Source organism: Paroedura picta, chromosome 10 (assembly GCF_049243985.1).
Source record: "Paroedura picta isolate Pp20150507F chromosome 10, Ppicta_v3.0, whole genome shotgun sequence".
Lineage (NCBI taxonomy): Eukaryota > Metazoa > Chordata > Lepidosauria > Squamata > Gekkonidae > Paroedura > Paroedura picta.
In genome coordinates, this window is record NC_135378.1 from 70,140,460 (window position 1) to 70,156,255 (window position 15,796).

Here is a 15,796-nt window from a genome sequence, read left to right on the forward strand (position 1 = left end):
AAGCTGCACATAAATGGGTTTGGAATGTGTGTCATCCCCCCTGAGTAAATTCCTGCACAACAATTGAAATGGAAAAAATGGGTGCTGGTCAGTGTGGGCTTGCAAAAGGTTCATGGCGTATTCTTTGTTCGTTCTGTTTCCTTTGCTTTTCAACTTCTGTATAGCTTACTCTGTGCAAAGCATGTACACAAGAAAACCCTTTTAATTGCACTTTCCCCTAAACCTTTTCAACTGTAACCACTGTTGTCCAATAAGGGGTTACAGGGAGTAGAAATCAGACTTTTCAGACAGCATTTGCCCAGGAAGAGGAAATTGGTATTACTCCCCCCGAAGTGCCCAGATAGCAGTTGCCAGTCTTAAATCCAGAGTTCACAAAGTCCCAAGAGTCTTCTGGCTCTTCAGGATAAGTAGCTCTCTGAGCCCTGACTTTTAAAAGCATCAACAAGGCAGACCATTTTTTAACTTTTAAAATGGATGTTTCTGCCCAATGCTATATTAAGATACCAAGTCTGAAATGTAAAGACTCTGTGCATGCAAGATCTGTGCTCGTGTGACAAAATCTGTGTATGTAATTATGCCCTCCGCTCACTTTTTAAGTATCTCTGGCAAACGTAGGCTTTATGTGTAGGCAGTTCTGTCTGCCTCAGTGCCCTTGGGTGCAGAGTTCCGGGGCCTGCAGTTAATGTCCTAGGAAACTTCATCCATCATTCTCCTTTCCTCTTACAACAAATATTAGCAGTCAGTTTGATGTATAAACCATTTCTGTCTGGATAGGTGGAACAGCTGACTGAAAAATTAAGCTTGCAAGCGGCAGAGAGCGGCCATCTGCTGGCTGAACGGGAAGCTGCGGCCGAGCGCATGCAGCAACTTGGGATGGAGAATTCGATGCTTAAAAAAGAAAGGGACGACGCCCAGCAAGCAGTGGAGAACGCCAAAGCCGAAAATGATCAGCTGCAGCACAGCTTGCTTGAAAACACTAAGAAGGTATTTGAGGTGCTTAGGTGTGTAGCTTCATAACAAGAATGCATTTATTCATGCTTCCGGAACTGTAGTGACAGGCATGAATTAGACAAGTCAGTCTAGCCTCTAGCTCAGGGGTAGTCAAACTGTGGCCCTCCAGATGTCCATGGACTGCAATTCCCATAAGCCCCCTGCCAGCATTCGCTGGCAGGGGGCTCATGGGAATTGTAGTCCATGGACATCTGGAGGGCCTCAGTTTGACTACCCCTGCTCTAGCTGCTTGAGCAGTATCTATGTGCCGAAGCTGTCTGAGAGCTCTCTTCCAATATAAGTGTTCAGATCTCCCTGTGTTGGACTAGGACTAGGGCCACATTCAGATGTGGTGCAAATCAGCATCAAGCTTTAAGGTGTGTTCAGCTCCCTTCTTGTGCCAAGTATGATGTCAGAATCCTGTTTTAGAACTAACTCTAGTCCCCCAGGACGCATAAGTGCAAGCATTTGTCTTAAGTTGGTCCTTACCTCAACCTCGAAGCCAGGTTTTAACCCAGGATTAGAACTGCACTTGGTGGAAGAAGAACTAACTCCATCTGAGCCAAACATTTGTGTGTCACCGGAGTGAGTTTTGAACCAGGAGTCCTACGTCGGTGCTACCACAGAGGCCTGGCAATAAACCAAGGAGGGGGTGCGGTTTAGTAGGAAAGCAACTGCTTGGCATGCAGAAGGTCCCAAGTTCAATCCCCAGCATCTAGACTAAGGACCCAGCAGTAGTTGATGTGAAGGACCTCTGCCTGGTATAAGTAGACAATATTAATTGATGGGCCAGTGGCTTAATTTAGTATTAGGCAGTTTCATATGACTTGAAACAAGTACACACCCATTCACTGTTGAAATACAGTATAGAAGAAGCTGAGACTAGTAACTAGGGATGGACACAAACCAGGAAAATGTTATTTGGTTTGTGGTTCATCACTGAACCATGAACCGAACTGGGAGGCTCATTCACAAGCCAAACCGGTTTGTGGAGCTCATGGCCCTGCAAACCCTGTTGAAGGGGACTGCAGTTTAATGTGCCAGGGCATTTTATCCATCATTCTCCTGTCCTATAAGACTACAACGAACATTAGCGAGAAGTTTGATGTGTAAACCGTTTTTGTCTTGCCAGTTGGAACAGCTGACTGAAAAATTAAGCTTGCAAACGGCAGAGAACGGCCATCTGCTGTCTGAACGGGAAGCCCTGGCCAAGAGCGTGCAGCAGCTTGGGATGGAGAATTCGGTGCTTAAAAAAGAAAGGGACGACACCCAGCAAGCAGTGGAGAACGCCAAAGCCGAAAATGATCAGCTGCGTCTCAGCTTGCTTGAAAACACTGAGAAGGTATTTGTGGTGCTTAGGCTCATAGCTTCATAACAAGAATGCATTTATCCATGTCACTTGAACTGTAGCGGCAGGCATAAGTTAGACAAGCCAGTCCAGCCTCTAGCTCAGGGGTAGTCAAACTGCGGCCCTCCAGATGTCCATGGGCTACAATTCCCAGGAGCCCCTGCCAGCGGGGCTCATGGGAATTGTAGTCCATGGACATCTGGAGGGCCGTAGTTTGACTACCCCTGCTCTAGCTGCTTGAGCAGTATCTTGTCAGAATTTAAATTCTGCACAGATTTTTAATGTGTTTGAGGAAGTGTTCCAGTGAGTTTCCCTTTACTGGCAGTTTTCATGCAACAGATACGTATCACGGATGCTTTAGCATCGAGCAGGGGATTGGGCTAGGTCTGTCTGGCTCCTTCCAACTCTATATCTTCTGTGTTTGTCCAAACGGAGTACCATATTCTTGAGATGGGGCCAGACTTCTTGATGGTTGTAAGCCTGCTGAGAGAGCTGCTATTTGGCTGGCCCAGGATTGTATCTCAGCTTGTAGAGAAGAACAGACTACCCAGTATGCCAAAGCTTTCTAGAGAGCGCTCTTCTGATAAGTGCTCAGATCTCACTCTGTTGGACTACATTCAGATGTAGAGCCAAATCTATATAGAGCTTGAATACGTCTTCAGCTCCTTTTTCCTTCCTTCCTTTTTGTGCCAAGTATGATGTAGAAATCCTACTTTTAGAAGTATTTGAAAGCAGTTTTAAATGGGTCCAGTTTTAAATTTTCTAAGGCCAGCTCAGTTCTGAACAAGTGGTTGTGTTTTAAACATAGTTGATTATTAACTTTTAGAAGCAAAATTGCATGATGGCCGTTCTGTGACTATTGAAGTAGTAACTTTACTAGAACGTACGAATAGTTGGCATCCTACCTCTCTTTTTAAAATGGAGCTGGTTGGTGGAATATTTGGCTTATTCTGGCTAACTCTGTAACCTGCTGTGTGCATTCTAACCTTCCAAATTGTGTGGGAAAGCAGAGTATAAAGACATTTGTCGGAAGGACAAGACCAGAGCAGCCCTGTGCAAAGAAAGCTGCAGTCACCTTTCCACTCCTTGAGCTTTTTCCAAATATCGTATTTGCTGGCGTATAAGATGACTGGGCGTATAAGACGACCCCCCAACATTTCCACTCAAAATACAGTACTATGGGCAGCTATGTCTATCCCAATTGAAGTGCACCCGGCATATAGGACAACCCCCCACTTGGAGGCATGTTTTTCAGGGGGGGAAAGTAGTCTTATACGCCAGCAAATACTGTAGTTTTGGAGGTGCAGTCCCTCTCCGGAAAAAGGTAATAATTCGTTAATAAGCAAGTCAGCTGGGTCTGCAGTTCCACTGCCTAATTAACTAGCACGGTGTCTAAAAACCAGTGAACTGAAATGAGTGAATTCAATCCAGCTTAAACGCTTAGTAGCTCATGGGGCTACGGTCCAATCAAATCGTGTTTCCACTTGCATTCTCAAAGAGGCGTTTTCGAAATCGGCAGCCGACATGAAGCTGCAAAGGTACCCGTGTGTCGCATGCTGCCTGCTTCAATTACGTCACTGTTCTTTTAAATTCGCATTCTGCGTTTTTAGTTCTCCCAAACAAATGGAAAACTGGAGCAGGATCTGCAGGAACTGAGGCAGCGACTGGAAAAAGCCCATCCAGAAGAGACACCAGAGAGCAAAGAACAAGATGCCCTTGAAAAGCTTCAAGCAAAAGTCTCAAGAATCACGGTGAATGGCATTAATGTCCCTAAACTGCATTTATTACACAATCTGTTTTTATGACCTGCACGTGTTTAAGATGCGGGAGGAATTCATTTGTGCTACAGATTCATGCTAGCAGACGTCTTACATACTGATGCCCACTGCAATCCTGTCTGGTATGAATCTGAGAGGAAGGTTTATTGCTTCACTGTCACTGCAAGATCTGTTCTTTGGGTTGTTGACTTCAACCAGTGTTACGTCTTCTGATTGAAGTGGGAGGAAGCTCTTTTTGCAGCTCCAGCAATAAAACTGCTCTGGCCAAGGGGAGGCCCCCTCGTTCCTTCGTTGCCCCTGGCAAAGTGGGCTGGATCCAACCCGCTTTGTGTCCCTGAACCTCATGCTGCTGCTTTTCTTTCAGGAGGCCCTGCAGACACTCCCAGGGATAGAAAAGAGATACGAATACCTCGAAAGAATTGCTCTTAACCTAAAGGCAGAAGTCAACCACCACAAAGAAACAGCGGCAAAAGTCATCGAAGAGGCTTCCTGTGAGAAGGCAAAACAGGTCAGAAGGCTCCAAATGGAACATGAGGTTGTAAGCAACAGTCTCCACAGATTGCTGAAAAAACTGCAGGTACCTGTTTTAAACGCTCCATGTGTTCTGTGACATTTTTCACTATGCGATCACTGATGTGTAATATAGCCTTGAAGGGGCAGGGAATCTTTCTGTTTCTGCATTTGCTGGCAGGGGCTCATGGGAATTGTAGTCCATGGGCATCTGGAGGACCCACAGGTTGACTGCCCCTGGCATAAGGCACAGAATTGGAGCAGCATCCGAGCTCTTGGCTGGTGCTTCCTGCCTTCAGACCTTTCCTTCCACATTTGCCTGCCTGCCCTGGAAGCCTTCTGCAAGTCTTGCTGGGTTGCACAGGATTCTGGGGGAGCATTCAAAGACACCCCCCCCTCCAGTTCTTTTGGTTTGTCTCCCCTGATGTCAGTTTGAGGTGAAAAGACAGAGGGCAGGACCCAGCATTTGGAGTTATGGGAGAGCTCCATACATGTTGAATGTTCTGTATGTATAAAACGTAACTTAGAGCCCTCTGGATCTGTTTGCCCTTGGCATAGCCACATGTGAACTAAGCCAACAACCTGGAGAGCACAGAACGTGCCTGCTGTTCCCAACTGCGGGAGAACACGGCAAGTAGCCATTTTAGAAAGATTCTTGGACACTTGTATTTCCAATTCTAAGACACTTATTGTTGTCATTCCCAGTATTACCAGGGTTAGAGGGGAGGGAGGAAAGACAGTGATTTTTCTTCTTCTTTGCACCAATTTGGATGGCCGTCCTCACGTTCCCCATTCTTGATGCCTCGGGAATCAAGCTCTGCTGTAAAACCGGCACCTGACTAAATATCTTCCTGCACGTTCTCGGTAACAGCTTTTCCCTTTCTTCCAGGTCCTTTTAACCCGCTTGTGCAAGAAAAAGGGTGAATATTATGTTAACATCCGGAACTACACACTAGAGCTGCTTAGTGAGAGGGGAAGACAACATGAGCTGCTAACTCAGATCCAGAGGCTTAAGGAGCCCTGCTGGAACTCGCCGGTCGCCGTATCTCAGCAGCTCCGTATCCCTGAGCTGAACCAGCACTTGGACTTCTACGTAGAGGTACTATCATGATGGAACTCCCTGTCTGGAATCTGGCGGACCTTGAGTTCTTGCGCTGAGTTGTCCCTTTAAGTCACACAAAGGAAAAGGCTTAAAAGCCGGTCATTGCTGCCTTCATGCAAGTGTCCTGAACAAAGGCTCCACTCGTGGTTTGATTTTCGTCTGCAGTAAAACAAACAAACAAATTAAGTGGGTTGACAGCCATGGCTGGTAGAATGCTAAGCTTCTGCACCTTCCTTAAGGAACACAATTCAGTCTTCTTTCCGCACTTGAGTTTGGCTTGGATCCCACAGATCGTGTTTGTTGACAGAGGGATTCCATAAATGAAATTACCTCTGCCCAAAACTGTTCCCTGGCAGCATTTCTGGGGGGCGGGGTATTAAGGCCCTTCCTCAGGAGTAGCATGGGGGAGATCAGAGGAGCAATGGCAACAGAGAATTGGTTCTCCTTTCCTTCGCAGAATATTTCTGCCAGATCCAATCCCACATTATTATTATTATTTGGACTGTTTACACTGCTTCTGGAGAACATGGAGGACCAGAAATAAAATTCCTTACTGGATTCTTTGGTGTACAGCAGGGGTAGTCAACCTGTGGTCCTCCAGATGTCCATGGACTACAATTCCCACGAGCCCCTGCCAGCAAACGCTGGCAGGGGCTCGTGGGAATTGTAGTCCATGGACCTCTGGAGGACCACAGGTTGACTACCCCTGCTGGTACAGTATGTGAAAAATGCCAAGCCCCCACTCTTGGGGGTTGTTTGGAAGCTGGAGTAGCATGTCTGTTACCTTGACGTCTTTTTTTCCTCTTCTTATGCAGCAAATATGGAAAGACGTGTCGCAAATGGATGAAGAAGTCGGCAGGATAGAAGTGATGCTGCAGCCACTGGAGAGCGACGGCACGGAAGTTAAAGGGTATTCAGTCCCTTTTGATGTAGAAGCCTTTGAGACGGGGATAAAGCAAGACAGCGAGAGGCTGCTGCCCGTGTGCCGGCCCTTGAAACCTAAAGCTCAGGCGCTCATGGAAGCGAGGGAGGAGCTGGAATCCAGAAATGCTGATTCCCGCAGAGAGACCGAGGACACTCTGAAAACATGCAGAGAGAGGACAAGGGAATTGCTGCAGGCACTTAACACCCTTAAGGAAAAGCAGGCGCCGAACAATTGTGCTGACATCCTAGAAGAGGAGAATTACAGGCTTCGGAGTAAAGTAAAAGCCCAGGATGAAGACTCACAGGTGCGATTTGTTCATATAGTCTGGACAGCCAAGTTTCCCATAGATGTTGTCCGGTGTTTAGATGTGTCGGTGAGAGAGGGTTTCATTTTTGTCATGAGCCTATTGGGGCTTTCAGGTTTACCAGTGAACTGAAACACTAAGCAGTCCTTAAAGACGGTGGCACGGTTAACTGGAGCCAGACGTTATGAAGGACGCATAGCTCCTGTTGAAAACAGTAGTTTTGAGTCTCCTGCTGATAAACAATCCATGGCCTGGCATGCCTGGTTGCCCTGTTCTACTCTGTTTTGTTGTAGCCTCTGCGGCTGGGCAGCCTTACTACCTACTGTTAGGTGGCTTGAAGCTACCACAGAAGGAGACTTGGAGCTGCTTGTTTTCAGCCACAGCTGTCCTTCCTCCTTGTGTCTACGCAAGCACATGCTATGCCTCGTATCACTCAATCCACATTGCTGAGTTTTGTGCTTTCATTTTGAGAAGACAGGACTGATTTGAGGTCAATCCGACACACTTTCCACATGGCTACGGGCTTTAAAGTGGAACAAGTATCTGACACACACTTGAATGGGGAGGGGCTGAATCGTCCTGCAGCAGCAATTCCCAATGTTTGGGGATGGTGACCCATCCAGTGCGGGTCAAAAAAATTTTGGTGCCCTAGGTGAACTATGACCTTGGCACCTATCTAATTCAACATTCATTTTCTGTGGTTCCTAACCAGATGTTTTTGTGAAATCATTGTAACCCCGAGCATGTAGTATTGTGACATAAGCCTCCTTATGGGAGCCTTCTCCATTTCTCTCTCTAATCCCCCCCTAAGATTCTAAGAAACTCACTCTAGAAACAGTCAAGTTACGCCTCATTTAATCAATATGCATATGCAGTGATGAAAAAAATACCAGCTAATGTATGATATGGAAGATACTGTTTCTAGGGTCAGATTCCGGTTTCCTAAATACAAAAGGGAGCGATGGAAAGGACAGGTGGGCATTGGCTGCCCTGTGACCCACTTTCAGAGGTTTCACAACCCACTTTCGGGTCCTGACCCCCAAGTTTGGCAGCACTTTCCCATATGGGAAAGCACCCCAAGAGAATCTGCAGTTTATGCAAGCTGTTTTCAAAATAGAAGTAGCAGGGTTTGCTCTTACCTCATTTCTGGACACGACTAGTGTTGCAGCAGAGATTGAATGAGATTAGTTGTATGACTTTGAAGTACATGTATTAAACTGCCTTGGTAAGACAGCCAATATGCTGTCTGAAGCTCTGACCATGAGGCTGGGAGTTAAATCCTAGCAGCCAGCTCAAGGTTGACTCAGCCTTCCATCCTTCCGAGATCGGTAAAATGAGTACCCAGCTTGCTGGGGGGTAAACTGTAATGACTGGGGAAGGCACTGGCAAACCACCCCGTATTGAGTCTATCAAGAAAACGCTAGAGGGCGTCACCCCAAGGGTCAAACATGACTCGGTGCTTGCACAGGGGATACCTTTGCACAGGGGATACCTTTGCCAAGATGCACTTACTCTTAAAAATGCTCAGCCTGCAAAATGGGGTCGCCGTCACTGTTCTCCTAGGCTCTGAGCCACCGTGACATAGGACGAGCTGTGTCCATCAGCAAAAACACACAGACTCTCCTGGTATTTTCCATTGTCATTAATGATGCAAACATCAGGTGATTTGACAGCAGCTATTCCACTAACAGCTTATGCTCATTCAAAGGATCTGAAGCTGAAAATCCAAGGGCTGGAAAACGCAGCAAATGGGGCAAGGAAGAATCTTCTGGAAAAGGAGAAAAGAATTGCAGTGCTAGAAATGGAGCTTAAAGTGAGAGCATCCAAGAGTGAAGTTTTCCAGCTCCGGGCTGCATTAGAGGAGAAAGAGAATTGCCTAACTAGTACGCTAGTGGAGAACCAGACTCTCAAGGTATGTGCAACCTTATTAGTAAATCTGCCTTGCTACTTCCCATTCCGCACTGGTGACAGATACTCTCAAAGAGCCTAACATTTGCCAAGGCACATGGTACAGGAGGAGGAATAGTACCTGAGCTCGCAGAATAATGCGTTACTCTTACCCTTTGGGGCCCAATTTAAGGGCGGGTATGGACTTTCAAACGTAAGGACCATCTATGTCCAGATTAACTCACCTTAGTCATCTTCAAGGGCCTTGTTTCAGATGCCCTGTCATCGAAAGCAAGACTGGTGGCAAAACTGCAAGTTGGCCTCCTTGGCCATGGCACCAAAGCCGAAATGCCCTCCCCAGAGGGATCCCCCCCTTCTCATTGTTTAAAGTTTAATTTGGCATTCCCACAGTGACCTTCATTCCTGTGACTGTGGTTTGTGTGTGCAATTATTTTAATATATGTAATTTGTTTTTATATTATGTATTTTTAAAAGCTTGTGTCAATGTCTTGGATTGTTCGCTGCTTTGAGGAGCCCATGCTCTGTGGAAGGCAGCATAACAAACGTTTGGACCAAGGGGAAGAGTTTTAATGCTTATTCATTTAATCCAAGGCTTTTAAAACTTAACTGTTACCTTGGAGCGGACTTTGCACAGCGTACTAAACAGCCAGAATTTCTTCCCACGTATCTTTTCTTCTCCTTTCTGCCCCTGTTTAGGCCCAGCTTAACAAAGGTTCTGAACTATACAAGGAAGAGCTTGAGGACCTCAAAATGCAACTGGCTAGAGCTGATATGACACTAACGAAACAGTCCAAATGTTTTGCCCGGGAGTAAGTTCCAGTTTTCTTGCTGATGCCTTTTTCAGAATTTTGCTCGCTGAGATTCCAGCAATAAGCTTGGTCAATTACCTTGGAATAGGATGGCTCCCAGGTGCTTGCTCTTTCTGCCCACAGATATCAAGCCATTGACGGAGAAAGTTCAGCCGTGCTTTGGTCCCTTTGGGTCTTGCAGCCCATTTCAGAGGAGAACCAAGTACCTCCACTTTGAGAGACTTGGTGTTGGCACTGGAGTTGTCCCATTCCTTTGGTTCCCTTAGCCACTAGAAGAGGCACTTGTTTTTAAAAACCTACAGAATATTTCACATTCATATAGAGCTTAAATAAATGTTAGTACTGAATCCAGATTAACAGGGATGAAGTAAACAGGACCCAGGGCAGGGGCCTTCCTGTGTTGTAGATGCCTGGAGGTATGTATCAAGCAACCTTCCTCCGGTGGGTGTGTCCACAGCTCTGCTTCCCAACCATGTTATGCACAATCACAATACTTCTGGCATTTCTCGAAGCCTGAAGAATTTCTTCAGGACTTTCTCAGTGGTAAAAAAGTTGACTTGGAGAAAAGCACTTGTTTGGAGTTCTCTGTGCAGTTCTGGTCACTGCATCTCAAAACTGACATTGCAGAGCTGGAAGAAGCACAGAAGAGGGTTGCCAAGATGATTGTGGGGCTGGAACACCTTTCCCATGGGTAAAAACTTGAAGAGTTTTGGACTTTTCAGTTTAGGAAAGATGGCAAGGGGGACCATGAGTATAGAGGTGTCTAGAACGGTGCATGGGGTAGAAAGAACTTTTCTCCCTCTCCCGTAATGCCAGCTCTCAGGGGCAGCCAGTGAAGCTGGCGGGTAATAGATTCATGGTGGGCAAAAGGAAATATGCCTCTCAAGGAGGCGCCACAAATTCCTGGAGGACAGGCCCATCAGTAGTACCTGAGGGGGGACCTCCGTATTCAGAGACAGAAGGCCTGTTTACACCAGTGCCTAGGAGGCAACATCAAAGGATTTTAATGTATTTTGTTATTCATTATAAGCTGCCTTGAGCTCCATAAGGAAGAAAGGCAACTAAAATATTTTAAATAATTTAAAAAAAAAGGCATTGGCCCTTTAGGGTCGGCCACTGGGTGAAAGAAGTATCTGGTATGATCTGGCAGGGCTGTTATTATGAAACTTTTTAAAAATATTGAAGGAGGATGATAAGTCGCAGGAAGATTCACACGAAGATTGGTATTTCTCACTAGAATGGCCAATGCAAAAGCCCTTGCAGAGCACAGGGACGAACAGTTAAGAAAGCTCCGGGAAGACCTGCGCAAAGCACAACGCGAGCAGGATACAACCAGTGAGTACAACGTAAACACCTGCATGCCAAGTGGCGCAAAGTGTGGGTTTCTCCAAAGAGTAGGTGACTTTCAAGTGGGCAACTGAAAGAAGAAACTTATTGGAATATAGAGGCTTTCCTCTCAGTGTACAAAGAACAACCAGGGTTCCTGAACAGATCCCTGCACCTGTACTCAAGGTTTTTGTGGCACTGTAAAACCAGCTGATGAAATTCCCATCTGAAATAGGAGAAGCTTTTTCATTATTTGAAGAAGAGTTGGTTTCATACCCAGCTTTTCACTACCTGAAAGAGTCTCAAGCAGCTTATAAATGCCTTCCTTTCCTCTCCCCCCCACAGACACCGTGTGAGGGAGGTGGGGCTGAGAGAGCCCTGATATTACTGCTCTGTGTGAACAGCTCTATCAGTGCCATGGCGAGCCCCAGGTCACCCAGCTGGCTGCATGTGGAGGCGTGGGGAATCAAACGTGGCTTTCCATATTAGAGGCCACCCCTCTTAACCCAACCATGTTCTGCACCATGCTGGCGTTCTGGGTTGTACAGCTTGGAACTTTTGACTACATCAGAACGGTTCTGTGGGTGTTACAGAAGCCTTTTTTATTTAAATTTGAAGGTCTAGAATTCTCTGATTAAAATTCTAACCCTGCAATCTTGGACAATGCGCACTTGTGATTTAGTATTAAAAGTGAAACTAAGACACTCCCATGTATTTTGGGAACAGGTGATGATCTTCCCAACCTCCTACATCATGTACACAGGCTGGGAGGTTGAATTATTTCCTCACTTGCTCTACCATTCCTGGTTATCTATAAAATATTTATATTCCACCTTTACCAATAACACTTAAAAACATTTCCATACTTTAAAAAAAAAAGTCAAAAATATAATAAGCTCCAAATCTCACTGCCCATCCCTTGAAAGATGCCTGCCTATTCAGCCTCCCTCTAAATCCCTGGTAAGCAGGCTGTCCTTACTATGCCTCCTGAAGATCTCCGGGGACCCCCTCACCTCTTCAGGGAGTTCATTCCACGCAGTGGGAAAGGCCCAGGCTCCGGCCTACGTCAGACAGGCCACCCTGAGGCAGCTTCCGGATGGCTGCCTGATGACCATACTTGGCTCGCAGGGATGGATGGAAGGAGAGGTCTCCTGGATGTTGCTCATCAGAAGCAGCAGCTCTGCTGGGGCGCATTTAACCCTTCTGTGTCTCATACGGACTCCGTTGAATTATCTTCCAGTCATGTCCAGCCAAGACTTTCCTCAGCCCCCCCTGCCTATAACTTGCGGTGGCGGAAGTGGAATTGTACAGAATACCCAGGTGCTTGTGCTACAATCTGAGCACGCTAAACTCGAGAGGGAAATCGGCCAACTCAAGAAAGAACACGAATTGGTGCTGAAGTGAGTATTAAGAATGAACTGGACGCTTTGTTTCCATTTATCATTGCCTGCCTCATGCAAGCCTAGAGTTTGTTGTGTGTGTGTTTAAAAAAAAAATTCTCTGGGGTGGTTTCTTAACCAAGAGGAATTGGGTTTCCACATGACTGGAGCCATAGATGTTTAGTGAAGTATTTGTTTGGTTGCCACCCTTAGACTGGGGGTCCTCAACCCCCAGTCTGCGGCCCGGTATCGGCCCGAGAAGGCCATAGTACCGGGCCGCCAGCGGCCGCGCCTGCCTCCCCCCCTGCACAGCGAGGGGGAAGGAAAGAGGCAGGCGCAGCCGCCGGCACGCCAGCGACACAAACGTGCATGTGCATGTTTCCGCCCCCTGCTGGAGGAAACGCGCACACGTGGCAACTCTGTGCACGCACATTAGCGCCACCTGGTGGCGAAAACACGCATGCACGGCAGCTCCGCGCATGTACGTTAGAGCCACCTGGTGGCAAAAAACGCGCATGCACTGCAGCTCCGCACGTGCGCGTTTACGCGCAGCTGCGGCGGCTGGGCCACCGGCTTTCCCCCACCCCCAGAGGCGGTCCCCGACCACAAAGTTGGGGACTGCTACCTTAGACTATAAAAAGAGTGGGCAGGTCAGGCCACAGCATCTAACATCATGGCCTGGATCTAACAAGTCTGCTCCACTATTGGGGGGGGGGGGGCTTCCTCCAGCATGAGGTGAGCTTCCCTGATGCAAAAGCCTAGCAGCTCTTTACATTGGAAGAAGACATGGCTGTTACCAGAACAGATCCATTGGAGTCTGCCTCACATGGGTTTGCCTTTCTTGCTAGTTGGATGGGTCTGGCTATTTCCCTATGTTTTTGGGGGATTCTAATTGCTTTATATCTTTGTGACCTTTTCTTTTTTTGTTTAGTTTCTTCCATTTCTTGTTCTTCCTGCTTGTTCTGTTTTTTGCTGTCCCTTTCAGCGCATGCTGAACCAGGCTGAAACCACAGTTTAGTAGTAGCACAAATCTGACTTTAAGAATAAGTGGCTGATAAGTAGGAAAATCTCACCCCAGTGGTGAGCCATCTGAATAGCAGGGTTGTCATTAGAGGTGCCTGCAATGGAACATCTTCCTCTGCCTAAACCCAAAACCTTTTTTGTTCTATTTAAAATAATAATGGTCTTTGTAGAGTTCAGCCGAACACTGAATGCTTACATTCTTGTGTCTGCCTCTTTAAGAAATGAACTCCGTTTGAAAGATGAAGTTAAGAAATGGAAGGAGCGAGCTCTGAAGATGAGAGAACAATCTAGAATCGCAAGTGAAGAACGAAGGTTGAAATCCCCAAGAAAAACAGCACCTCCTTTGCTAACAGAGCTGCCTCCCTCTCCTTCTAAGGGACGTTCCTTACAGCCAGTCTCTGTGTTGGATACACCATCTGCGCTGCTGAATTGTCCAACAACGTTCTTTGATAATTCACGCTTGGGGACCATTAACGGTAGGTAGCTTAGGATGCGCTTTGGGCCTCCTTTGCGTCATCAAAGCCTTCCTTTGCATATTGTCCCCTAATTTCAGAAGACTTGAATGGCTAAGACTCAACTGCATGGAGCGTATCTGGGTTGGCCCCTACAAAACTTGCTTACGGGTTATTTGAACACCCCATTTCTTTGAGTAATGTTCATTTTCTCACATCAAGACTGTAGCCCTGAAAGTTCCAGTGCAGCAAGTCAACAGTGGTACTTGATATTCCAGTGCTCAGTGAGTTTTGTGGCCCAGCCCTTCTGTCCTGTCTCCTGTGTGTAGATTTTCAGGCCTGGTTACCATGCCAAAAGGTAAAGGCCATTAGACTATTAACTCCAGTTTTCCTAAAAATGGATCCAGCCCCATTCTAAAAACACCACGAGGTAAAGTGAGGCCCAAGTGGTGCAAAAGTATATTTTATCTGCCTGCTGGTGCCTGTCCCCTCCCTTGGCCCCCCCTGATTGGCCTGACCCTGGGGAGGTGCTGGCCAGTGTTCCCCAGTACCTCAGCCACTCAGTCTGCAGCTGAACCCAATGCTGCCAGATGTAGCTGGCCAATAGATGCTCAGCTGGCATCTCCCCCCCCCCCGCCCCATGGACCCTCAAACAGGGTACCGGCACCTGTGGGGGGGGGGGGTCATAATCAGAAGCTTCCAGATCCTGGAGTCCAACAAAGTTGAAATGTTTTAATGATTGTAATCCTTGCCTGCTTGCATTGGCCCCAGAAATCTCTTGACTGCTTCTGCCCAGAACAGCTCTTAAGCATCCCCTTCCAAAATGTAGTTTGTCCTCCACCACGCACTGTCAACAGTGCAGTTGCACACTGTACTTGACAGGGCTTTTGTAACCTACTGGACTGATATACAGTTTATATATATTAATAAATAACCCAAGATCCTGTGCTGTACAAACCTTAGAGGCAAAGTCTAAGAATCCCAGGGGGCAGCTGCTGCAGGTGGCTGTTTTCTGAGCAAGTGTTTGTTTGTTTTTTAACTTCGAACACAACTAGTTATATCAGGTAGGCTTGTGCGCTTCAGCTGCCGTTCAGGCCTAAAGCGGCCAGCATCATTGGGGGGGGCAGTGCTGGTGGCAGTGCGCAACGCTGTGCCTGGATCAGTGCACCAACTGGCTCGCTGACGCTGCCACTCCACACACACACATGCAGCGCTGGCCACTTTGGGCTTGAACGGCCACCGAAGTGCACAAGCCTAATCTCAGGTCATGTTTTGGGCAGCAGTGGTGGGGGTGGTGCTGTTGTTTTTAATTGAAGGTGATTAGCGCCCATTTTTTAATCTCCAGCAGATACGAGGTTAGCAGGCGGCGAGTCTACCGAATCTGCATGTTCAGAAGACAGTCTGAAGCTCTGGATGGCCAAAGCAAGTGAAGAGGGCACCTCCGAGTGCAAGACGCAATAACCCCCTGCCGCTTGGTGTCAGTTTGCTCGTTGTTCGTATGGACTTTGAGGGAAATCGTCCAGGTTATCCAAGAAGAACTCCATTGTCCTCGGGGCTGAGCTAATAGGCAGCCATATTTGTCAGTCACATTTTGTGTATTTGTACGCCTGTGTGTATTCCTCTCTTGGATTTTTACCACTTGTGTGTCCACTTTTGTAAATACTAAATAAAGTAGGAGGGACTGTTTTTTTGCAAGGACTTGCATTGTCTATTTAATTAAAAATATTTACATTCCACTTTTCCCCATGGCTCTACTGTTTCTCAAGTATGTCTCTGAAACGTAAGATGACTCTTAATTTTGTTTCTGTTGCCTGGGGTTGGCTGAGTTGGTCACGTTTTCCTCCTAAAGAGCTGTGCACGTTTGGTATTTATCGTTTGCTTGCTCATTATTCGACGGGGGGGGGGGGGATCCTATCAGACATTGATCCGTATTTGCAAGGTC

General features: G+C 47.0%; 1 protein-coding gene across 4 annotated transcripts in view; it reads left to right on the forward strand.

Moving 5' to 3' along the window:
* CENPE (centromere protein E) overlaps nt 1-15,549 on the forward strand; it is a 40,659-nt gene extending 25,110 nt beyond the window's left edge. For 3 of the 4 annotated variants that reach the window (XM_077300738.1, XM_077300741.1, XM_077300742.1), the window contains 12 exons: nt 775-984; nt 2,123-2,332; nt 3,949-4,089; nt 4,481-4,693; nt 5,516-5,725; nt 6,544-6,957; nt 8,666-8,869; nt 9,562-9,674; nt 10,912-11,009; nt 12,241-12,400; nt 13,622-13,878; nt 15,200-15,549. In XM_077300738.1, coding sequence (XP_077156853.1) covers nt 775-984; nt 2,123-2,332; nt 3,949-4,089; nt 4,481-4,693; nt 5,516-5,725; nt 6,544-6,957; nt 8,666-8,869; nt 9,562-9,674; nt 10,912-11,009; nt 12,241-12,400; nt 13,622-13,878; nt 15,200-15,315 — 2,346 coding nt within the window. In that variant the 3' untranslated portion in view covers nt 15,316-15,549. The remainder of the gene's footprint in view (nt 1-774; nt 985-2,122; nt 2,333-3,948; nt 4,090-4,480; nt 4,694-5,515; nt 5,726-6,543; nt 6,958-8,665; nt 8,870-9,561; nt 9,675-10,911; nt 11,010-12,240; nt 12,401-13,621; nt 13,879-15,199) is intronic. The other variant, XM_077300739.1, reaches the window with a different exon arrangement.
* The last annotated feature ends 247 nt before the right edge of the window (nt 15,550-15,796 follow it).